This window comes from Corythoichthys intestinalis, chromosome 21 (assembly GCF_030265065.1).
Source record: "Corythoichthys intestinalis isolate RoL2023-P3 chromosome 21, ASM3026506v1, whole genome shotgun sequence".
NCBI classification, from domain to species: domain Eukaryota; kingdom Metazoa; phylum Chordata; class Actinopteri; order Syngnathiformes; family Syngnathidae; genus Corythoichthys; species Corythoichthys intestinalis.
The window spans coordinates 14,695,521-14,721,549 of NC_080415.1; the positions used below are offsets into that span (position 1 = coordinate 14,695,521).

The window sequence follows — 26,029 nt, forward strand, 5'->3', positions numbered from 1 at the left end:
ATGGTCAAAAATGTACCTTGAGTGTATTTTTACAGTTTGAACGTTGACTTTTTTTTTTTTTTATTCAGGCAAATTGATGCTCGTCAAGTCTTCTCTGTTACAAACAAAACAACGTTAATAAAGTTATACTTTATTATAAGTTGATCTATGTTACTTTTTTTCTTTATTAGAAAAAAAGGACAGTGTTAGGCAGATGCGTATTTATGATAGTAATTTTATAGACAAATGATACTATTTACAGTGGCGGCAGATAGTTTGGGGGGGCGCGAAACATTTACGTCTTGCTTGGGGGGGCGTAACAGAAAATAATTGAGAAGCACTGCTGTAGGAGGACAAAAATGACACAAGTATTCTTAACGTTTTCCAATGCTGTAAAAATGTGTAGAATAAAATAAGTATTAAACATTAAATTTCAACATTTCTGTCAACGAAGATTTGCATCATAGCCTGCGACACACGCTTGACTGCGCTTGACAGTGACGTTCCGTTATTCTCGCTATATGATTGGCCGAGGATTCGAAATGCTCTCCCATAAAATGCATGTTTATAAAACAAACGTCTGTCACAACAACACTTGCATGAACTTTTTTCCTTTGTTTTCTATGACCATGGACGATTTATATGAGGAAATTTTCCAATACTTAAAGACAGAAGAATGCAGCATTAGGACTTGAGGCACTTTTAAGCGGACCATTTTTAAACAGGCATTTTATAGGAGAGCATTTACTCTTCGGCCAATCATGTCGTGAGAATAACAAAACGTCACTGTCAAGCGCAGGCCCCCGGAGGGGATAGTGAGGGCGAGTAGAAAGTGTACTCATAACGGGAGATAATAAAACTTGGAAAACCGTTCACAGATGGTGAGTACATGAAAGAGACAATAATCAACATATCAGAACACCTATTTGCAGACTTCAAAAACAAAACCGAGATTTAAAAAAAATTAGACGTCCCCAGATAAAAGGCATGTTATGCACGTTCTGTTTTGTTGTTTTTCGAAACCTCAAAATAAAAATGACATCGAAAATCAGATTTGTTTATTGCATTTCCATAATTTCATAAAAGCAATTAAACAAGTCATTAATATTAAAATTAAATCAAACCTGATGTGGCATCATACAACATAGTAGTGACATGGTACGTTGGATGCACTGCAGGGAAAATAAACATTAAATCATGAAGGCTCATTATGTATTTTTAGCCGTCATTTTGATAGTAGGCTAATATAGCAATACAGATACATATACCATGTGTTGCCTTCATTACTATGCTTATTTAAAGTGCTTGTGACACGAAAAAGCATGTTTATTTCATAATACACGCGGTATTTTATGCTCCTGAATGATATGGACCGCTTGGATGTGTGTGGAAGCGATCGCTATATTTATTTAGTTTTTTGAAACCCGCGCCAGGAAAATGAGTGACTTCCGGCTTCGGTCTCGCATTGAGGAGGAGGGCGCTGTGACGTGTACGGTAGAAGACGTCCTCTTCACGCTACAGTGTACTGTTGTGTATGAGGACGAAGGATTCAGCTGATTTTGGGGATTAATACTTTTATTTTTTGCATCACGCCAGCCAAACGGCTGCAGAAAAATCATTCTGTATGCGGGAGAGGCGTATGCGCCTTTTTGGAGTTTCAAAAGGTTCCCATTCACAGTGGATATTTACTGTGGGACCATTGGACTTACAAGGAAGTGAGTAAACATCTTGTTTTGTATTATGTCAAATACGAATACAGTGATTACAAAGTAAACACTATAAAATTCCTTTAAATAAAGGACTACTTACGTTTTTTTTTTTTTTTTTTTTTTTTTTTTTTTTTTAAACCTGTCCTGTTCAGCTGTTTGACACAGAGAATGGAAGTCTAAGTGCCCGGATTCTGAACAGTTTTAATGTTTCACATTGAGAGTCTGATCATTCAAAATACCTTTTTATTATGACAAAGCAGCGAACAGGAAGGGATTATGGTGGGACAGAAGAAAAGAAATACAAGAGAAGAAAGAAAAGAAACACATACACAAACAACAACAAGAAATACATTGAACATCTAAACTAGTTACTAATATGCTGGTGCTATCGTCAGCGAGATGTATTTCCGGTTTACACCATGTGGGGGCCTATTGGCCAGTGAAAGAGGAGAATGGGGGTGGGGGTGTCTATAAGACTATAAGCTAAGTGATTGAAAGGGGTAGAGTGTACACAAATCAGTTCTGTGATCTAGAACCCAGTAATCGTGTGAATCTCTTATGGGTGAAAGCCCGTTGGCGACCAACCCTACGCCGCCGCATCGCCAATCCCGGCACCGGAACCCCCAACCCAAGCATGCCCTACCACATCCAGCAGCACGCAAGCCCCACCGGGCGCGCGACAGCCACGCAGACGGGCGGAGAGACCGCGCGGGCACCAACCCAGGGCCACGGCCCACACCCAGCCAGCCCGGGGGGGTGGGGGGGCCATGCGCAGCCCATCCCTCCTCCAACCGCCCAGCAAAGGAGCCACCGTCCCCCCCCCCCCGGGACCCAGGGTGGTCCCCGGGCCACCCGCACGCCCATCAACCGGCCTTCAGGGATGGCAGGAGGGGACGCATCACCAACCCCACGCCTACACCCACCCCCGCCCGCCCACCCGGGCCACGAGCCACAGCCACAGCCCCCCAACCGGCACGGCACGCCACGGGACCCCCAGCGGCCCACCAAGCCCCAGGCAAGGCAGGGTCCCCCGCCGGTGCAGGCGACACCCCGCTGATACACCGGCGCCCAGCCAGCGACCCGTGACGGAGCGCAGGGCGGACGCCCAGCCAGAGAAGAGAGGGGAAGGCGGAGGCAGGAGAACGCCCAGGGACTGCCATGGGGCGATGCAAGATCGGAGACCCGACCCCCCAACCCACTCCCGCGGCCGGCAGCCGAGGCAGAGGGGAGGCCACACTTACGTTTGATCATTGATAGGCATGTAAAAAGCTATCCTCACGCTCATTAGCAGTTAGCTGTTAGCACGTTAGCTACACAACAATTCCAGCCACCCTCCTCCAGGGAACGAACTGTAAATTGCTCTCCGCCGGGCGGTTTGCCGATCCGCAAAAAAACTCGACAACCGGGTCGTCATGTCAAATAATCCAGGCTAGTTATGTGTGATTTTCCACTTCGAAGACTTTGAAACATCCCTCGGTTCGGGTTAGCATGTCGGCTAGCTGTCACTCCTTCTGGTCTGTTTACATTCTCCGAAGCCGGGGAAGGGAAATGACATATGTCCGATTTAGGTGTCATAAAATATCGTTCGGCAGGTGTGACAGTAAAGGTAAAGTCGACTGTTTTGACCATTATGGAGTAATTTTGCCATGTCGTCTTGAATAAATGGATTTTTATTATTTTATATTCCATTTAGCACAAGTTATTTGTCATGACCATGCCATTTATTTAGCAATTGGGGAAAGTACTTGGGTAAAAAGAATATCCTGTAAAAATATTGAAGTAAAGAGACAGAAACAATGACATTTTGCCGCTCTCTTCGTCGCGTTTTCCTCATTGTGAATAGTTCCCCCTCGACGGGCTGACTGGTCCTTCTCAAGCCATTTATATAGCTATTGGGGAAAAATACTTGGATAAAAAGAATATCCTGTAAAAATATTGAAGTAAAGAGACAGAAACAATGACATTTTGCCGCTCTCTTCGTCGCGTTTTCCTCATTGTGAATAGTTCCCCCTCGACGGGCTGACTGGTCCTTCTCAAGCCATTTATATAGCTATTGGGGAAAATACTTGGATAAAAAGAATATCCTGTAAAAATATTGGGAGTAGAGAGACTGAAACAATGACATTTTGCAGCTCTCTTCGTCTCGTTTTCCTCATTCTGAACAATTCCCCCTCAATGGGCTGAATAGTAAAACCGATGAGCCTAGTCTACCGCTGACGTCATCCACCTGTTGGGGACGCTAAAGCCCTATAATTGTAGGCGTGGCTAACCGGCAGATTAAAAGACTAATTTCTCGTCATCTGCGCTTTGCTAAATTGTTGTATATGGTCGAATCGTCTCAAAATATGATTGTAATTCACATAATAATGCCATTTAAGACTTTTTTTTCTGGTGTCGTATGCTCTTTAAGACTTTTATTTTTTGCGGCTCCAGACATATTTGTTTTTTGGGTCAAATATGGCTCTTTCAACACTTTGGGTTGCCGATAGCTTGTCTAGCCACTTGCGCAGCTCTTTAGTTCAAAAGATGATGGAATCAGCTTTCCCAATCGGAAAATGTGAGAAATGGCTTCATGTCTGATCATTTCCCAGGCCTCATTCACAGAGTAAATCTGCAAAACAATTTGACAGCTGTTAGCATTCATCCGTGCATGTGCATAAGATGCAAATAGAGTTGATAGTTAAACTTACTTTTTCCTGCAGTACCTTCGCTGTAAGTCTCTTAAAATAATTTTCTAGTCTTTTGTTCCAGCGGTTTTTCTTCATCTAAATAAACAAAATACTTTTTAGATTATTAGAGAGGCCACCACATGAGTTTTTACTGTTACAAAAAATAAATAATGGAACCACTTGAGCAGAGGTTGATGAAGAATGAGCCATAGTAGTCAAAACACATCCTCATTAAGCTACCCCACACCCCCCTGGAACCCTTTGTGCATGTGTGCATGCGTGAAACTTACACAAGAGCGTAGACTGTTTTTTTGCACGTCGATAATGTTGAGAAAATCTTCCACCTTATTCTGGTCCAAATTTGAAGCTGAGTTATGTTCCATGAATATCTTGCCCAACTCCTCCAAGACCTGCACCGCAAACCCAAGACGAACGTCCACCTGTCCGGTGGGACAAAAAAAAAAAAAAAAAAAAAAAAGTCAAACAACAAGGTAAATAATTCAAAATCATAATTTTGAGAGTTTTATGGGTCTCATTTATCAGGGGGATTTTGGAAAAAAAGTGGTTCTCTAAGTGTGGTCCGAGTTATAGTACAAGGGCTCTCTCATGGTACACGAAGAAATCACTGCATCAAGTATTTCAACACACATACACTGTTAGCCAAAAACATTGGCACCCCTGCAATTCTTTCAGATAACGCTCAAATTCTCCCAGAAAATGATTGCAATTACAGATGCTTTGGTCGTAATATCTTCATTTATTTTGCTTGCAATGAAAAAACTCAAAAGAGAATGGAAAAACAAATCATTGTCATTTTACTCAAAACTCCAAAAATGGGCCGGACAAAAGTATTGGCACCCTTTGAAAAATCATGTGATGCTTCTCTAATTTGTGTAATTCACAGCATCTGTTACTTACCTGTGGCACATAACAGGTGGTGGCAATAACTAAATCACACTTGCAGCCAGTTAAAATGGATTAAAGTTGACTCAAACTCTGTCCTGCGTCCATATGTGTACCACATCAAGCATGGAGAAAAGAAAGAAGACCAAAGAACTGTCTGAGGACTTGAGAAGCAAAATTGTGAGGTAGCATGGGCAATCTAGAGGCTACAAGTCCATCTCCAAAGACCTGAATGTTCCTGTGTCTACAGTGTGCAGTGTCATCAATAAGTGTAAAGCCCATGGCACTGTGGCTAACCTCCCTAGGTGTAAACAGAAAAGAATAATTAACGAGAGATTTCAACGAAAGATTGTGCGGGTGGTGGATAAAAAACCTCCAAACACAGTTATTTTGGCCTAAGGTTGTGCTACGAAGTATTAGGCTGAGGGTGCCAATACTTTTGTCCAGACCATTTTTGGAGTTTTGTGTAAAATGATAATGATTTAAATTTTTTTTCATTCTCTTTTGTTTTTTTTAATTGCAAACAAAATAAATGAAGGTATGACTACCAAAGCATTTGTAATTGCAATCATTTTCTGGGAAAAACTGAGCATTATCTGACAGAATTGCAGGGGTGCCAATACTTTTGGCCAGCAGTAGATGCGGATTCTTTGAATACCTGAAAGGGGGCGGGGGGTAAAAAATACCAATCTAGAGTTCTATTTGGGAAGTTGTTGATGCTGTGAAATAAAGTGGCCCTTATTTAAGCAAACTGTCATGATATTTAATATGTGCATTCCTCCTAAAAAACAATATGGGACGTCGCATTTTCATCTTGGTATTGAATAGTTCAAGATCTTCTTTTGTAGAGCGTGTCCAAGCGAACACTTACCGGCTTATTGGCAGTTTGGTTATACAGGTCATTTGGGAAGGCCACTGGGGTCTCCATATCCTCCATGCTGTTACCACCCTGCCCACAAAAACAGAAACCGTTATCAATGATCTAGATCTGAAACGATTACTCGAATAATTGGGGTCACTCGATTTTAAAAAATTGATCGAGAAATTTTCTGCACCTCGAGGAATCGTTTAATTTTGCCAGCTCTAAGCATGACGTTTTGCCCGGACAACTTTTAATGCAGCACAACGCGCTGACGTCATGTGCGTACAGTTAAGAGAGGCAGCGGATATATTTAATTTCAACCGCGCATGAATATAGAGGTAACGACAAAGAAGCCGACGCCAGCGAATAGGAAGGCACAAAAAAAAAAGCAGAAAATGTCAAAATTGTGGGAGCATTTCAAATTGGAGACCAAGGCGAACACTGTTTCATGTATTAACTGTAAGACAGATCTTGCATAACAGCATAACGTGTTCAATGCCGCAGCTCCACTGAAGGCACCCCGTTTCCTCCAAGAGATGAGCGATACTCGGGACAAGGTAAAATTGAGTTAACGTAGCGCTAATAAATAAAAATAACGTTAATGTACTTTGCTAACGTATCGTTAACCCTGTGGATGGCTAGGTTTCTACCACTTATGACTATTGTCGATGCGTGGGTAACGTGTATTTCATACAGGCTTTATTTAACACAGCACTTCATAACACTTGCGCACGTCTTCAATGCTGCAGCACCACCGAAGGCACCCCGTTTCCTCCGAGACCTGAGGAGCGATACTCGGGACAAGGTAAAATTTAGTTACCATAGTGCTAACAAATAAATGTTACTGTACTTTGCTAATGCAACGTTAGCCCTGTGGAGGGCTAGGGTTCTATTAATTATGACTACTGTCGATGTGTGGCTATTCGTGTCTTTAAGGCTTTATTTAATCCGTAAAAACACAGCTATGTCGAGTGATGAGGGTGTAAAATAAAAACATAATACTGTCAATTTTAGCTTGGTAGTCATTGATAAAACACCAAGTAGCACTGGTGCTTAAATTAATGTGCTCCAATACAGGAAGCATCAAACATTTATTGTGAACAGTGCAAAAACACAAAATCCTTGTATTGTAGCGACCCTTGGCTGCAATCTCCTTTTCAATTGCGAGAGCGAGCGCCACGCCCAGGGCCGCGGGGTGTTCGAGCTGCACATGAATGTGAAGTTCATCTGGCCTGAGAGCCTGAACAAATTGATCGCGTATCAGCTCGTCTTGGACCCTATATCTGGCATCCCAGCATAGGCCCGTCGGCCCAGGCTCTCGATCTCGTGGGCGAGGCAACCAAGGGCGTAGGTTTGGTCTCAACATTGGTAAGGTTGATATAAGAGCATAACCTGCATGTACACTTTTTGCTGGGGAAGGGACATTTATAAGACCAAACAGACTGGGTGAACGAGGGTCGGGGCTACATTTCTTACCAATATGAACCTTATCAATTGATAGTGTGAATGATCAATGCAAAATAAATCTGTATTAACTTGTACTAACTTTCATGTGTATTGGTTCAGGTGATAAACCGCTCAATTCAAACAGTTGTTTTCAAAACTACTAAAGAAACATTTTGAAAACTTCCAGAATAAATGTCTGGATTTTATTAGCAAATTTAAATTGCAATATTTGAACACAAATTTTATTAGCATACACAAGAAATACTAACTTTTTAAATCAGCAATTAACTATCTATAAGAGGGTAATCCTTCATTCACTACATTTATTGCAGTTTAATTAAAGTTAACAATAGAAAAATTAAAAAAGGATATTTCTTTCAACGCAGCTTCCTCCTCGAGTTCGAGAAATTCACACAGATTAATATTGATTAATGTAGATCATTAAAAACAAATCCAATAAACAATAGCACTTTCTGTTTTTGAATTTTATTTTACTAACACAACTTTGAAATAATTGAAACAGACCTTTTAACAAAATACAAGTAAATAGCAACAAAACATTAGAAATCAAGCATTTAATTGTTTGTAACAAAACAATATGGAATATTTTAAAATGTTAAGTAATAATTTATATATATATATATTTATACCCAACTTGCTTGCTCGTAGTTCACTTGACTATGCTATGGACGGTGATGTGGGCTGATTTCTCCTCATTGCATCAAAAATTAATAAAATGGAGACTCACATTTAGTTTACAGTAATACTTCACCGTTAAATATGTCACTATGGTCATTTTACCTTTTTTTATATAATGCGGTATGAACTTTGCTTTTCGCAAATAAGATGTAGCTATAACTTTCCATTACAAAGCATACTCAATAGTGCTGCAAAGCTCTTTTTATGTAACATGACAAAAACGCCATATTCATCGTTTCATATTTCACATCAGCCACTAATGCTTATATCGTCTCTGATTATCTATTAGCACCTCCATTACCTGGATAAGTCCTGCCTTTCGCAAACGCCACTTCTAAAGTACTTTGCTTTTGCATCGGCGTCGTGGTCTTGTCTTTTCTCGTGTCCTCCTCGGCTTGAGTGGCAAGTTTTTCCATTCATTTCGTCGTGTGCTTCGGGATGCACCTTTCTTAAGTGTTTCGTGAGGTTTATGGTATTAGGCACAAACTGTGCACTTAGCCTCTTTGCTATTTATTAAAATGAAATATGTCACAACCAGACTTCTTTTACGATCCGTCGTCGATGACGCAGCCATGCTACCAGGCTGGTAGTACCAGCTTTGGTGCCTCGTGAGAGGGGCGGAGGAAAAGCATGCTGTCTTTTTGCCGCGAGACGTCGCAGCCATAATGAGCGCGCTCGTCGCCGTCCATCGTTGGCATGTCAATTAAAAAGTCCTTTGCTTCTCTTATCACTTTCGCACGGGCACCGGAGTCGCCAAACCTTTTGCCAAACCTCCTCTCTCTCCCTTCCTCTCGAACAAGCGTCGTAGCGTCGTAACCCCGAACTTCTGACGCCAATGCCCCGAATGGGGAAATAGAAAGGAGAGGAGTCGGTGATGACTTTCCCACTTTATTGCGGCAACAATAGAAAATAATTTAAAAAAAAAAAAAATTACAGCGGCATCCGCAACATGCGACCGCTAACTTCGCTCTCACGCCGTATACTCCCCCCTCTCGCTTCCATCTATGTCACCACTGTGCAGTCTCATGGCCCCTTCAAGGGCCCGCCCACAATCACGGACATTACAATACATATATAAAATGGAAAATATTTTCACAGTCTTCATAATTATATTCATATAGCATTTTAAGAGTAAGAGAGTGTATGTTTCCCGTGTGCTGTACATGCAATTGAACGAATTCGTTCACGAACAATGTTCTAGAACATTCTCCCCCGGAATAGGACGCAACTCCAGTATTTCTAAAATACTCATTTCGATTGATGACTTCACAACTGTAAATAATACAAAACTAATTATGATACTGTCACTAATGCTGAGATTACTTACCATGTTTGTCAATAAACTCAAGGATTCCTCGTGGTAATCATCAAAAAGGTCTCTATTGAAAACAGCGGCGTCGTTCATGCTGAGTGAGATGAAGAGCAGAAAGGTAGAATCAGCGAGGCCCGGATTTTTCATTTGAATGGTGCGCCCAGGCTTGTCGTAAACGGAGAGCCAGGCCAATCAGAGTCCACATGCATAATAAGGGGAGCAAACGATTGGTCTATTTCGATGGCACCTGCGAAAATCTGCTCCACCTCCTGCAAATGAGTCATCTTTTCGTTATTCCAACTCCACATGTCCTCTTGTGGCAAGTTTTAAAACTATCATCACAGAAAGTTGTTTGAAAATCCAACTTAAAAACTGGCAACACCGCGAAGCCACCAATGGTAATTTCAAGGACACTGAGATGAATTAAGATCACTTATTTATTATTTGAATAATGGGGACTTTTCAAAGTCATGATGGATGATGAAAAATGACACATAGATGTGATTCTTACGTGCCAGGTTGTTTACATTTTACATGACCTGTATGCGAATTATGAATTTGCTATGATGATGCCTTAACAGTGCCACGCCAAGACAATGCCTGTAGATAGGGTTTGAATTCCATTCTATTCTACTGACCGCAATATTTGATCTAAATAGCAAAAAATTACACTTAAATGACCCTCACATATACATCTTTTCATATTTTAATGTTATTTAGATTATTTTTTTAAAAGTAAAATAGCAGAAAATGTGCAAGTCCCCGTCACTCAGTCCCATATAGCCACCATCACTGGCGTCGATAGGCCTATTTTAGGGGGGCTTCAGCCAAACCCAGAGTAACAATTCGATTTTGGTGTAAGAAGAAAAGAGTGAACGCTTAGTCTTTGCCATAATTCCAAAGTTAGGATTGGCTGTATCGTGAGCACGTCGCCAAACATACATCTCTAACTAAACAAAACACAATAATAAGAAAGAATATTTCGAGAGAAACAACGATATTATTTTCTCTGCTATAGACAAGCAGCCATTCCCTTTGATATTGGAATTAATTTTTACTTTAATGTCAGTGATAAAAATTGAACACATTAAACATATATGCAGTGAAAATTTGTTTTAAAAAATCGAACTTAAATCATTCAGAATCCACTATCATTTATCCTTATTTGGATCACAAAATGTAATTGGCTTTAATATTGTGTCAATGGGTCAATTATTAGTGCACTATAGGTTTTTGCTATACACTTTTTAAATTGCTTAAATGGCTGCTTAAGTGTATCCATTAAATCGCTCCGTTTTACGATTATCGGGAATTTCCCGGTGACAATAGAGCGAAAGTTATTTTCGTGACGGAACTTTTAGAGTTTATATGGAGTCGCTGAGGAAGTTTGCGGATTGAATCACTCCAAAGATGATCACCTGAGTCAGCACGCGAATTTAATTAAGTTGTCACAGCAGAGCTATTACATAAATATTCGTTTTCACTATGTAGTATGCCTGCCACGTTGCTGAGGTTTGTTAAAAATAACTATCTAATTATGCTATAATATATTTTCTTTAAGGAAATATTAATATTATCGCAATATGTAAAAAATATTGCTGAATGAATAGAGTACTCAGATATTTTTTTATTTTATTTTTTCAATTTAAAATGCATTCATGTCTAAAATCTAAATAGGCTCAGTAGTATTCACCGTTTTCTGCAGGATGATAAAAACTTTATAAATACACACACACTCACGCACACACATTCCGATGGAGGCGCGCCTAAATTTTGGGTCATTCTGGAAATGATACTTAATTCGGTCGGCCAACTTTTTTTTTTTAATTCCCCAACTATTTCATAATATGTCGTTATAAAAAAAAGAAAAATGTAATGAACCATATCATTGACATTGTTCCGCTCACATACGATACACTTCATTAGATATTTAATTGCATTTATGTATTGCTGTCCGCAACAATGACTCAGGCCCCTAAAATACATGCGTATTTCCGTAGTGTTATATAAACCCTATACAGTTAATACGGTACAATTTTACTTTGGTAATAAGGTAATTTTGATTAATTGTTATTATTTTTTAGGCCGAAGAATGCGTGGAGGATTGTAATCGATTATTGTTTCTGTCTATTCAAAAGCACGTATCTCCAAATTCTGTGAGGGTTTCCCGTTTTTTTTAAAATATATTTTTAGGATATATTTTTTGAATATTTACGCAAAGAAAAAAAGGATAAACATTTTTAGATATTTACGTTTCAATTGACCGAAACAATATACAAGGTGACGCCTTGCTCACTCCGGTAATGGACGCCTCGGTTTTCTTCTCTTTTTTCACGCAATTAAACAGTTCTGTACCAAACTGTAAGGTTTCACATTTCTTCTGAGTTTTACTCGGATAACACAGCCAATGTGGATTCAAATAATCATAAGATATTTGCCATTTTGTAAAAATGATACAATACAAACGAGAGACATTTGGAAACATTTGAGTTTTCAAACATTCAACATCCTTGAACGCACCATTGCTCACGTGTTGAGCCGCTGACACTGACACTGCGTTGCCTTTGGGTAAACTTGAAATTTTTAAATTTCAAACTTCAAACAAAAGTTATGCCTTTTAACAACTAGTGACATTTTGCTTGGTTGAAGTCAGTTTTCAGTCACTATTAATGATGATGAAATACATTAATTTTAAACAGAATTTAAAATATTGGCATTTTCTATTGCAAATAACGTTGATAGAAAAATATCCAACAGTCATTGAATGCACCATTAGCTCTTATCCAATAAAGGCGGTGACTCCTCTCGCTTCAGCCTGTACACTACGTTCCCGTTTTAGTAAACAAACAGTCTGGGGATTGCATTAATTTTGTGACTTGTCAAAAGTGTTTGAGAACGGGAGGATGGCAGAAACGCGAAGAGACTGACTCTTTTTCTCCTTGCCTGACAGTTCGGCTGCAAAATGGAAAGTCAAATCGGCTTCTCGGTGAGGACGCGGCTAAGCTAGCTATGACATGTAGCTGCTCAGTCGTTTTTTAACATCCACTTCACAGTTTAACGTTACTGGGCGCTCTGTATGCGTGATTTTTTTGGTGTACCAATCCGTCTTTTTAAGATAATGTACTTTTATATGTCGCCAGGGACTAAGAATCAAGAACGAGTTTATTGACTTTGCAGGAAGTAGAAGAAAACTTAGCTCGACGAGCTACTTTGGGTGTACAAACTGTTTATAAAATGTGAAACGAGTTCGGTTTGGGGCGTTCTTATCTAGATTGAATCGTATCGGGTTGTGATTTGGACTCTTCAGCTTCCACGGGGCTTTAATCAGCGTCACATGGCAAAAAGTGCTCATTTCAAACCCCCCCACGAGAATGATTTTGTCCTGGCTGACGCTTATTTGGGATCTTTATCTTAATCTTTGCATTTACTTCGGACAAATAATGCAAATAGATCATTGGAAGTGCTTGCTAAATAATGTTCTGTTTGTAGTGTTTTGCTAAGACCACACTATCAGAGCCTGAAGACTTCCCTGGCACCAGAACAGACAATAGGGGTGGGAACCTTTGAGTACCTCACGATGACAATACGATTTGGTGGTAAATGGTAAATGGTGTTATACTTATATAGCGCTTTTCCACCTTTCAAGGCGCTCAAAGCGCTTTACACTATCTCGCCATCCACCTACTGGTGACGCAGCACCAGGAGCAACATGGGGTTCAGTATCTTGCTCAAGGACACTTAGACGAGATACAAGGCCCACGATGACGATGATGATGATCTCACGATATGGCGATACAACAACTATCAATACATGGGTCAGGAAATCATTGTCGAATATTCTACTGTACAGGTAATAACCAGGAAAAAAAGCATTTTTTTAAGCTTCTGTTGTGTAGGAATGAGTTTATCACTGTTCGACGTCCAATCCTTTTGAAGTGGGAGGCTAGCCTTCCCTCTCACTTCAAACACATTGGATTTCGATGGCAGCCAAAGCCAGGCAGTGTGTTAATTTTGGAGCATTTGACGTCATTTCCTGTTGATTTTCGGTCACTTCCTTTCCCTTTTGGGGAATTTGCAGGGTCACTTCGTGTTGATTTTGGGTTGCTGAAAAGGAAGCAACTCAAGAATGTCTCCAAATGAATAGGAAGTGACTCAAAATCATTTCTGGTTGATTTCTGGTCACTTCCTTTCCCTATTGGGACATTTACAGGTCACTTCCTGTTGTTTTTCGGGCATTTACGGGTCACGTCTTGTTGATTTTGGGTTCCTGAACATTACGTAACCTGTAAATGACCTAAAATGAACAGGAAGTGAACTGTAAATGCCTATAAGACTGCCTGTGAATGGTCTGGTTTCAGTGCCATTGACAGTGCTAGACGTCCAATTTGGTCAAAATGAATTGGATGTCTAGCTATGATAAGTCCCTTTTACCGTAATCATTTCTCGGGTTGATTGACACGTAGATGACACGGACGTTAACCAGGTTGCGTCCTAGTATAATGTCCGGGATTTACCCAGGACTAGGCATGTGCTGGTATGAGATTGTGACAGTATGATAACTGTAAGTAAAAATATCACGGTTTCAAGGTATTGCAATTACAGCTCTAAAATGTGTAACTTTAAAATATCTTGGTTAAAAAAAACTTTTCCATTGAACAGGATTTGTATTTTTTAAAACATATTAGCAAATTGTAACATGTGCATAATGTTAAAAAATATACCAAAAAAACCCTCAAATATTCTCAATAAATTTAAACGAACATGAGCGTAAACCCACATCCACAGCTCAACATTATTACCATCAGAACAAAAATAATTGCATTATTTTCCATAAAAAGCATGTGTGTATGACTCCTTGCATGATTGCATTATACACACTATTTCTCACACAGACAGTTGCCAGAGAGGAAAAAAAACACCACGTTTTTCCACCGTGAGACACACTCAATACGCTGGAGTTGACTCTCATAGCTGGTGGAAAACGTTTATGACAGTGTTTAGTAGAGGTGTACGAAATTTCCGATTGTTAGATTATTCGCGATTCGGCCGTGGAATATTCGAGAACTATTCACAAACATTAAAATTTCAATTATTTAATTATACCAGGTAAAGCGGAACTAAGACACAGCTCGGTCTTCGGGACGCAATGAGGAGCAGACCGAGAGTAAATATCAGGTTCAACTCATGCTGCTAGATAAAAAAACAATAATACCTGACTGCGGCCGCCAGCCGCTAGAAACAAAGCCCAGTTGCTAGTTGCTACAAACATACGGCCACATAATGCTACGGTAGATGTCACATATATATATACATAGAACTAGATGCGAAATGACAGACGTTGGCGGCGTTAGAACATGTATAGAGAACTAGATGCGAAATGACAGACTTGCCGGCGTTAGTAAACAGCCGCCATCTTAAATCAGTAGACAGTAGACTCTGGAAGGCTCTGTTGTAGGGAACCGAATTAACTTTTTATCTAAAATAGACCTAAATCGGCAAAATCTTGACTTGACGAATCTATCTTTAAGTGATGAAACGGTTTTAAAACTTTGACATGTCGAAAGTACACAGAAGGGAAAATATGGAATAACGGGAGCAATTTTAACAACTTTACCGGTTGATTCACAACGTTAAATTAATTGAATGTATTTTAAAGCTTCTGATACAGAATGGGGACTTGAGTATTTTATTTACTGTTTTGAACTGTTAACTTGATACTGAAATAGTAGTTTGGTTCAGCCTGAGAGGATTTTTGAAAATATTTGGAACTAATGTACGAAACATTAAAAGTGGGGGGAGGCATCAATAATCGATTTATAATCGAATCGTAGCCTCTGAATCGTAATCATAATCGAATCGTTAGGTGCTCAAATATTTTTGCCTCTAGTGTTTACTAACCTTTAATTTTGTATAAATGCGAACTCATATTGGAGGTACTGCCTCCAATATGATTTGGCAAACATGTTTTATATGTCTGTTGCTAGTCCTCCTCTAGGCTGCGGCCGTCTTAACTTTTCCTCAGACGATGTATTCCCATACTAGTGATTTCATTTTCTTCCATGGAGGGAAAAAGTTTAGGAGTTTCACCTCCTCCAGCCATTGTGTAGCACAGCTGACTCATTCACACTCAGCAACAACTGGTGGGGGAGGGTTGAGCCTTGCAGCTGCAAGCAAGGGATTTCTCCCTGCAGTTTTGGGACATAACAAATAGTTAATACCTTAGGGACGTTTTTACGGAACATTTTTGTGGTTTTGAAACGGTTATGTTTTCATACCACGGTATATCTTGAATCTGTAATCGGTACATGTCTACCCGGGACGCGGCATGTGTGAAAGCAGCTGTTTAATTTCCGGGTCACAGCACGAAGGCTGATGACGTAAATATCATGGCGGCCCGATTGGCATTTCCTCTTTCTTCACAGTAAGATGAAAAGCGGTAAACAAACATCACAATTATCAACATGGCAAACTGGAAAGTTACAAAATTAGAATGGAAACATAACGAAATTAAATTGCTACTGGATCTTAGAGCCGAGGAAGAGATGGTCCTTTGTTCATCTTTGGAAATGTGTGCTTTATTGTGTTGCCAATGCCGACGAAAAATGTTGTAATGTCCGGGGGCATAAAGTCCCCCCCCGCCCGCCTTGCACAGTGAGCCCCGAGTCACCAACACGGGACAAGTCTGAAAGTGTCCAACGCGGGTAATTCCCCATGTCTGAAAACCATGACACAGGTAAATTCCATATGGAATATAAGCAGTATAGGAGTCTGAAAGTACTTTTCTAATGAAGATTTTGGTGACAAACTGTTGGTTGTTTTTATTTATTATTATTATTTTTTGAAAACGATATATTGATTCTTGGTGGGAGCATATCGATAACCTTTTGGGCTACAAAATATCGCGATATATCACCTTTTTGATAAATTGTCACAACGTTAATGAGACAAAAACCTAGGAAAATATCTACAATTTACAGTCATGATCCTTGAAAAGTATACAACTAAACATCTCAAAATGAGCCAATTTTGATGAATTGCTCTGTCCTACTGAGATTGTTTCATGCAATTTTTCCTCCTCCACTTTTTTGGGGGGGTAATTTAACAATCCTTGCCTTGATCAAATTGCTGTTATTCAGAAATTATTAAAGTGAGAGGTTTGAAGAAAAAAAAATGGAAAACATGCGAGTGGCAAGACCCCAGTGAGGAAGGAAAAGCTAACAGTTTGTCAATCACATGCCACACTTGTGTTTTTCCATCACTAGAGCGGCTTCGTCTTAAGTGTTTGACTCTCTCTTGGTGTATGTGTGTGTGTGTGTTGTTTCATTGCAGCACGCCATGCGTGTATAGAAACATTTGACCGGCGCCATGTTAGCCACCCAAACGCCAGATGCACAGCAGGAAGCTAAACATGTCAAACAGGTAACTGTGGTTTGATTTTTGGCTGCCATTCTAATTACTGCCCATTCTTCTCATAGTAGAAAAAAAGGTACAACTCTGCCTGGCTCTCTTTCCACTGTCTGTTTTATTCTTGTTGTCAATGCGATTAGATTAGCAGGTAATCAGTGTTTAAAGAGGCAGGAAGAGACACGTAATTAAGGTTGTAGTCTTTTATTTTGGTCACTCAATGTAGTGATTCACTTATAAAGAAGTGATTAATCATTTACGATAGCGATTTTTAAAGTTGCTTCTCAGATTAGATGTGTTGCCTCATACAATTCATGCGTATGTTTATGTCCTGAAGCCAAATATCACCTTTTAAAAAATGTAATTGACTATAGGCAAATCACATACATGCATACAGTATATGCCATGTATATTTATGGATACTGTCTCTACAGTGGTATGAAAAAATATCTGAACCTTTTGGAAGTTTTCACATTTCTGCATAAAATCACCATCAAATGTGAGCTGATCTTTGTCAAAATCACACAGATGAAAAAACAGTGTCTGCTTTAACTAAAACCACCCAAACATTTATAGGTTTTCATATTTTAATGAGGATAGCATGCAAACAATGACAGAACGGGCCGGAAAATAAGTGAACCCTCTACCTAAGGAGACTTAAAGTGCACTTGAAACCATTTTTTTAACATACCTTTTAGGTCAGGTGTAGGCCCAATCACTGATGAGTGGTTTAAAGCTGCCCTGCCCACTATAAAACACATACCTGGTAAGAAATGTCTTGATGAGAAGCATTCTGATGTGCATTATGGCTAGGTCAAAAGAGCTGTCTGAAGACCTGCGATCATGATTGTTGATTTGTATAAAGCTGGGAAAGGATACAAAACCATTTCTAAAATTCTGGATGTTCATCAATCGAGTCAGAGAAGTTGTCTACAAATGGAGAGAGTTTGGTACTGTTGTTTCTCTCCCAAGGAGTGGCCGTCCACCAAAGATGACGCCAAGAGTTCAGCGCAGAATACTCAAAGAGGTAAAAAAATAACCATAGAGTGTCTGCCAAAGACTTAGAGAAATAACTGACTCAATCCAATACCTCTGTGCACACATCAACAATATGTAAAACTATGGCCAAGAATGGTGTTCATTGATGGTGTTACACTTATATATGGGAGGACTCCACTGCCACTGCTGTCTAAAAAAACATTGTTGCTCGTTTAATGTTCGCAAAAAGGCACTTGGACACGCCACAGAAGTTTTGGCAATATATTTTGTGGACTGATGAAACCAAAGTTGAATTGTTTGGGGGTAACACACAACATCATGTGTGGAGGAAAAATGGAACACCTCTCCAACATCAACACCTCATCCCCACCGTGAAGCAAGGTGGCGGGAGCATCATGATTTGGGGTTGTTTTGCTTCCTTAGGGCCTGGATCCTACTATCCTCATTAAAATATGGAAAAACCTGTAAATGTTTGGGTGGTTTCAGTTAAAGCAGACTGGTTTTTCATCTGTCTGATTTTGACAAAGATCAGATCACATTTGATGGTGATTTTATGCAGAAATGTGTGAACTTCCAAAAGGTTCAGATACTTTTTCATACCACTGTATATGCATATATTGGCCAAAAGCAAATAATATTGGCATTAAGACAGTTGTGATTTAAGGCTAGCTCTGTGTGTTGAAAAAATGAGTCACTGACTTCAATTTTAGAGTTGTCTTTTACTGCATTGGTCACGTGTTCACATTTTCCGCTTGGCATCATGTGACTGTGGCCACTAGAGCAACAGTATTGTTTAACAAGAAGAAAGCCATTGATCTCACTATAGCAAGTTTTGAGCAGCACTTTTCACCGCTTAAGATTTTGCCACGTGCATCTCATCTTTAAGTCATTTTGGAAAAATGAAACGTGCGTTTTTTCTTGCAAAAAATAAATGAAAGGAAGTTGTTGGAGAATTACTTCCTTTCTTGCTGTCTCACAGATCAAGGAGAAGCTGGCGCAGTCGCTCAAAGCCCTACAAAGACGCTACGTGACGTCGGACGCGGTGGTCACCAGCGAGGACGGCGACGCCAATGTCCTGTGCTGCGCGCTGGAGGCCATCTTCATCCATGGTATCAAAGGCAAGCACATTCGCTGGGAGGCCGGGGGCCGTGGCAAGAAGGGTGATCGCGGACCTGCCCCGCAACCCTTTTTCTGGACCCTCCTGAAGACAGTCACTCACCGGTCAGTACCACCCCGAGCATATTGGTTTTCTGGCAAGCAATTGTTCTGCAACAAATAATTGATGGCGTTTTTGATACATTTTTGTTAAAATTGTCCAAGAGCTGAGAATTTGTTTCTCCACAGCAAATATTCTCTAATTCCTATTTCTCCATGAAGTCGGATAATGTTTTTAATCAAATATGACAACTGCAAACATCTATGTTTACTTTGGAAAGCAATCAATTAATTTCCCTTTTTTTCCTGACGCCTTACTGACCATATCTGTAACAATCATAACCAGGTTATTTGTGCATTTTCTTCTGTCAGTTTGAATTATTCCGAATTCAGACTTCCATTCGGGAAACGTAAACCAACAATCGCACAGACACGAAAGTCCAATGAGATTAATGTGTTAATTTTAATGTGTCTGTGGAGATTAAAAGTTATTTATTTAAAGATACTGTCAAAAGGAATACTTCAAAATGATATCGTAGCTTCCCTTAATTAAATGTAACAATTTTTGTCATACTAGTTATGCTTCCAACATAAAAATTATATAATTGTTTGAGTAGTTTTTAAATTTGACATGGCCAGGAGAAAATGGAAAGACAGACAAATATTAAATAAATAAATATTGTGTTGAGAGGTGCAACTATTGAGTAATCGATTAGCAAATTAATCGACAACTATTTTGATTAATCGTTTGGGACCTTCTTCACCTTAAATTTGTCTAAATTCTTAAAATTATAACAGATGTAACTTTTCAGTTGGAAATATTATCAGATTTTGTCATTATATTTTTATAAAGTCAAAGTAGGACATAAACAAAAATCTGCTCTTACTTTGGAAAACAGCAATTCACATATTTGCCTATTCCTGGAACAGCTTACTGATAAGGCTGCAAATAACTACTCGATTAAATTGATTAATAAATTAGTTGCCAACAAATTTGATAATTGATACAGTTGTAGATTCCAGTTAAGGCAGGAAGCTGTAATAAAATATTATGTTGGAAGTATTGTAATCTTCTGTGTATTTGCTGCTTATTTCTTGCTTGGCATGGCCAGACTGTTCTCCTTGTATTTTTCAAACACTGTGAGAATATTCGTCAAACCCTTTCTTTTATCCCAGGCAATAGTAGGTAGTTTTATTTACCTGACATGTTTCGGCGGGCACTTCCGCCTTCGTCAGAGGGTCACTGATGTTAGTGTGACGCGTCTTTATCAGCTGATGGATGTAGGCGTGACTCACCTGCCAAAATGACAGGCAAGTCACGCCCTCTGCTGCCCATTCACTCTTCCAAGATGCTGTTCCAGGTAGTAGAGAGCATGTATGCCCCCTGTCCCTGTTGATGGTCCTCGGGCCCCGCTTGCGGATCTCAATGGCCTCCCTGATCCAGCGCTGATGTTTGTTTTCTTCGGTGCGGATGACTCTGGCCTTTTCCCAGTCCATGATGTGGTTTTCCCTTTTGCAGTGATCGGTGATGGCTGATTTGTGATGTTCTTGTTGTGATTGTTCTTTTATTGCCCTTGTTTGTCTCATTGTTGTCTCCTTTTCACATTCCTTCTTGTGTTCTGTTTTTCTTGTAATGAAGCTCCTCCCTGTCTGCCCGATGTAAGATTTATTGCATGATTTGCATGGAATTTCATATATTGAGTTGCATTTGTTTTCTCGATGGTTTCATTTCTGGGTTTTTTTCTTGTCGCTTTACCAACGATGTCACGTCCGCCCGTCGCTGATTGGTCCACTCCGCTGTCTGTCTGTGTCATAAGACTGCCATAAGACCGTCATAATTTTGTGGCATGAGACTATCGTGGGCAGTAATGAATGCTTATGACAGATATCATAAAGTATCATCCGGCAAATTATGTCACTTACTTCATTTATGTCCAGCTCGGATCTTTTACATCTATTCAAAAGTGAGATACCTTGCCGGATAAGACAAAATGACATCTGTCATTAGCATTCATTAATGCTCATTGAAGTAACAGGTCATAATTATGATGGTCCTAAGAGTTTTATGGCACCATTGTCAAATAAACTGCTACTAAATTCCATAACTAGCAATTAATGAAACAACTGGAACCGTAACTGAAGAAATACTTAACACAGAACATGAATTTTGATTGTTATTTACATCTGTAGCGCTGTAATGCATGCTAGGAGTCATGTTGGATGACAACAGTGTTGACAGCAGGTGGTAGCACAGATTGTCTGTATTCACCCAAGGGAGCAGTGATGGCCAAATGCAGCTTCGTGAAGAAATGAAGCTTTGCAGCCATTTGGGTCAAAGCTTCACTGTGGTTCATTTGGTCTTATGAGCCCACTATCAAATAAAGTGTTACCGGTTCATGTCTTTTGGTGTAAATATCTAATTATACAATGTGGACAGCTGCGGCTTATAGTTCAGTGCGGCTTATCTATGAACAAATATTGTTTTCATGCCAAATTTGGTGGGTGGCTGTTTATAGTCTGAAAATTACGGTAAATACTGTAGTAATCCATTTTGTCTTCAATATTACAACATGCCTAAAACAACTTCAAGTTAAATTGCGAAGGTAATTGAAAAATGTTGCATTTATCTTATTAATCGTTAAATTAATCATCCGATTAACCGATTAATCGTTTAATCATCCGATTAATTGATTATGAAAATTGCGAAGGTAATTGAAAAATGTTGCATTTATCTTATTAATCGTTAAATTAATCATCCGATTAACCGATTAATCGCTTAATCATCCGATTAATTGATTATGAAAATACTTGTTTGTTGCCTCCCTAATTGTGTTGACAGGAATTTTGAAATTATTACTATTATGCAGTGTTGTTTTCGTCAACAATGACAATAACGAAAATATTTTGTCGAATAATTTTTTTCATGACTATGATGTGACGACAAGGGGCTAAAAACGTGGCTTGGGAGACTAGAACATAACGAGACGAATGCCTGTTTTTGTCTGAGGAGACGAAAATTAGACAGTTTCTGTCATATGTCATTCACAATGCGTGACATTTTCATATTGTTCGTAGAGTACGTCAGCTTGCATAGTCGCAGTGTTTGCGTTGTGTTACTCATGTGAGATGTGCTGGGCATCTCTGTCACTCTACTCACCGGAGCTAAGGATATGTTTCATGCAAGGTTGTGCTCAATGTTGCTTGTTTGGAAACACATGGTAAGATTTGTTTCCTTATCTTGGCAAGAGAATGTGTAATGTCGCTTTAGCCTTTCAAGGTCTGTGCTGAGTGATCATCACACACTAAATTAAACTTGTCGCATTAGCATAGCATTCGCGTTAGCATCAACTTTAGCGTGGCGACCATAAATGCTTGCACAACTTTTTTTTTTTTTTTTTTAAACAAACAGTTTGTCTTCTAATGTACTGCTTTTCATGTGGAGTTTTTTTTTTATCATCACAAAGTTGGCGTTTTCCTTGTAGACGCAACAATATGTGCTCGTCAATGTTCATTTGAAACAGTTGGAGGACTTTAATTTTGACTAAAACTTAAAATTCTACAGACGAAAACATTTTGAGTAACTGTCAACCAAAACTAGATGAAGTTTGTATGAGATTTTATCGACTAAAACTAGATGATGACGAACACATTTTGAAATGACTAAAATATGACCAAGACTAAGTATTTTTGTCCATAATAGTAACACAAAAATTAAAAGGACTGGCAAAAACAACACTACTTTTGCAATGATGAATAATGGAATACAGTTTTAAGCACAAAAAAACAAAGTAAATGATATAAATGGTTTTCACGTTACTTAAATCCTAGTGAAAGTAAGAAAAGCCTGGCGGATCACCAGGCTTGTAAAACTGTGGGGGAACCCTGGATTTCATGGATATTGTTTTAAGGATAATATAGTTGATATCGGTTTAAAAATAATATTTTTCATTGGATGAAAAGCCCTTATTTACTAAGTAAAGACATTTGTCTTCTCTGTATTTAATAGCGACGTCATCACGGAGCTCGAAAAGATCAACTTTGTGGGCACGGACGTAGGGCGGTGTCGTGCGTGGTTGCGTCTGGCTCTCAACCACGGCTTGCTGGAGTGCTACCTGCTGTCGCTGTTCCGGGAGAGCACCGAGCTGCGGGCACACTATCAACCAGGCGCCTTGCTGCTCAACAGCGAGGAGCGGGAGGTACTGCTCAGCTATCTTCAGGGACTGTCTTCGCTTACCTTCAACCTCTCGTACAAGTCAGCCGTTCTCAACCAGTGGACCACCACCCCGCTCAGCCTCGCTGGACTGTGTGCCCCCTTTCCATCTGATGCTCTGGAACCGCCTGTCAACGGTAGTGCGAACCAGCTCTCGTGTAAAGATTTGTGGGATACGACATCGCAGTCGTCCGGGTCTTTTGAGGCGGGGGCGCCACTGGTGAAGTCTACAGGCGAGTCCACTGTGGACACTGTAGTGCTCAACTCATCCACTCTTAGCCTCGACACCACAGGCTCCTCCCAGCTGTCCTCCAGCTTGAGCTCTGACAGCCTCCTCCAGGGGCAAGACCTCCGCAGCCCTGCAGGGGAGAAGTGGTCCACTTGCAATATCAGTGGCAGCACCAGGGCACCAGTCAGTGGGTAAGTGTGTCATTTACTAAAGATATGTACTAGTACATATGGCGGAAAGCACTCAGTTGACTTGAAGTTCTGCTCTGAGACCCCCAATTTGGCCGAATTTTGTCCTATATGCATGTGTGATACATCATTGGAAGGCTTGAAATCTCAATTTTCTGGGTGAAGAAAATTTTTGAACAGGAGAGCATTTAAAAAAAAAAAAAAAAAAAAAAAAAAGTTAAACAGCAAAACCCGATCTAGACGCGAGAGCATGCAAGTGCAGAATTACAGACACCATGACTTTAACGAGATATTATCGCATACTTACCTTGTCTGGTCCAAAAAACCCATGTAGCATGTATCACTGAATGTCAAGACACAGCTGTGAATGGCCAAAGCTGGATTTGGGGGGGATTTAATGGGTGAAATATGGTAATATAACAAGGGTCGCGATGCAAAAATTGCAGACATCAAGGAGTGGTCGAAATTTTTCTTTTTCATATATTTACCCTTTTAAACGTTTTTTTTTTTTTTTTTTTTTCCAATCTTTCTTTGTTTGGATCAATTATTCATCATCTAAAATATTGGGGAAAATGCGACAGTAACAAAAAAAAAATACCATTAAGCGATGGTTACGAGGTAGATATCCGACTTTTTTACAGACGCCATTTTTTTCATTGTGACATAATTTGTTTTGAAGTGTAAAATATGAAGTGAATAATTTTTTTAAGTCGTTTTTTTAAAAGAAATATTAGACATCAATTAATGATTCTAAGCTAAAAATGACATTTTGAATAATAAATATAATTAATTACCTTCATTTTATGGCTGGGTTGAAACAAAAGTGGTTGTGCGACGTCTGTAAACTGGGGTTTCCAGGGTAAAAGGGACACCTTAAAAATAGTTCGGGGGCTTAATGCGCCATGAATCTGCTAGGCAGCATATGGAAATATTGTTCTATCAAAGACAACAGTTCTTTTGGCTTAAAATACAGTAGTTTATTTTAAAAAGGATTGCAAGAGCAGAAACTGCTTTTTCAGCCTTGTCTGTGTTTTCCGCCATATACTAGTATATACACAAGGGCACATGCTACAATATATATATGTACAGTCATGTGAAAAAAATTAGGACACCTATGGAAGCCTGTGTGTTTTGTAACATACTTGGTCATATGGATATTTAAGATCAATTTTAACAATCTTGAGAGATTCAACTGCACATGATTGTAACATCATTACCAAGTGTTCTGAAGGATGCTTGCCTTATTTAAACCTCACATTTAGTTTGGTGGGCCCCTGTCAGTGGGAGAAAACACCATAGTGAGATCAAAGTAGCTGTTTAAGGCCTTCAGAAAGAAGATTGTAGATGCTTACAAGTCTGGTAAGGGATTTCAAAAGATCTCAAAAGAATATAAAATCAGCCTTTCCACTGTCCGGAAAATAGTCTTCAAGTGGAGGACATTCAAAACAGCTGCCAACAAGCCCAGGTCTGGCCGTCCAAGCAAGTTCACCCGAGAGCAGACCGCAAGATGCTAAAAGAAGTCTCCAAAAACCCAAAAATGTCAACACTGAACCTACAGCAGGCTCTTGCGGACTGTTGATGTCTAAGTGCATTCCTCTACAATCAGAAAGAGACTTCACAAGTTTAACCTTCATGGGAGGTCTGCAAGGAGGAAACCTTTGCTCTCCAAGAAGAACATGAAGGCCAGACTAAAGTTCGCCAGAGCGAATGTAGACAGAGACTAGGACTTCTGGAATAATGTTCTTTGGACAGATAAATCTAAAATTGAATTATTCGGACACCAGAAGAGAGGGCATGTTTGGCATACATAAACCCAATACAGCATTCCAGGAAAAGAACCCCATACAAACTGTGAAGCACGGAGGTGGAAGTGTCATGGTTTGGGGATGCTATGCTACAGAAGGACCTGGCCAGCTCATCATCATAGAATCCGCCATGGGTTCTATTGTGCATCAGAGGGTGCTTGAGGAACATGTGAGATCATTGGTGAAAAAATTGAAGCTGAAACGAAACTGGACCCTGCAATATGACAATGACCCAAAACATACTAGTAAATCCACCAAGGACTGGCTGAAAAGGGAGAAATGGAGTGTCCTGGAATAGTCGAGTCAAAGCGCAGATTTTATTCCCATTGAGATACTGTAGGGTGACTTGAAACGGGCTGTACATGCAAGAAACCCCTCAAACATCTCACAGCTGAAAGTATTCTGCGTTGAGGAGTGGGGCAGTTTCTTCAGAGAGATGTCAAAGACTGGCAGATGGCTT

At 39.8% G+C, this 26,029-nt stretch overlaps 1 protein-coding gene across 3 annotated transcripts in view; it reads left to right on the top strand.

Annotated features, from left to right (window-relative positions):
* Window positions 1-781: 781 nt before the first annotated feature.
* Window positions 782-26,029, top strand: part of plekhm1 (pleckstrin homology domain containing, family M (with RUN domain) member 1) — a 38,311-nt gene continuing 13,063 nt past the window's right edge. For 2 of the 3 annotated variants that reach the window (XR_009061764.1, XM_057826105.1), the window contains exons 1-4: window positions 12,342-12,565; window positions 16,909-16,998; window positions 18,962-19,203; window positions 23,144-23,767. Coding sequence is in view for 2 of the 3 variants with exons in the window: in XM_057826105.1 (XP_057682088.1) it covers window positions 16,945-16,998; window positions 18,962-19,203; window positions 23,144-23,767 (920 nt within the window). In the remaining variant the exon portion in view is untranslated. Of the gene's footprint in view, window positions 861-12,341; window positions 12,566-16,908; window positions 16,999-18,961; window positions 19,204-23,143; window positions 23,768-26,029 lie in introns of those variants that run through there. The other variant, XM_057826106.1, reaches the window with a different exon arrangement.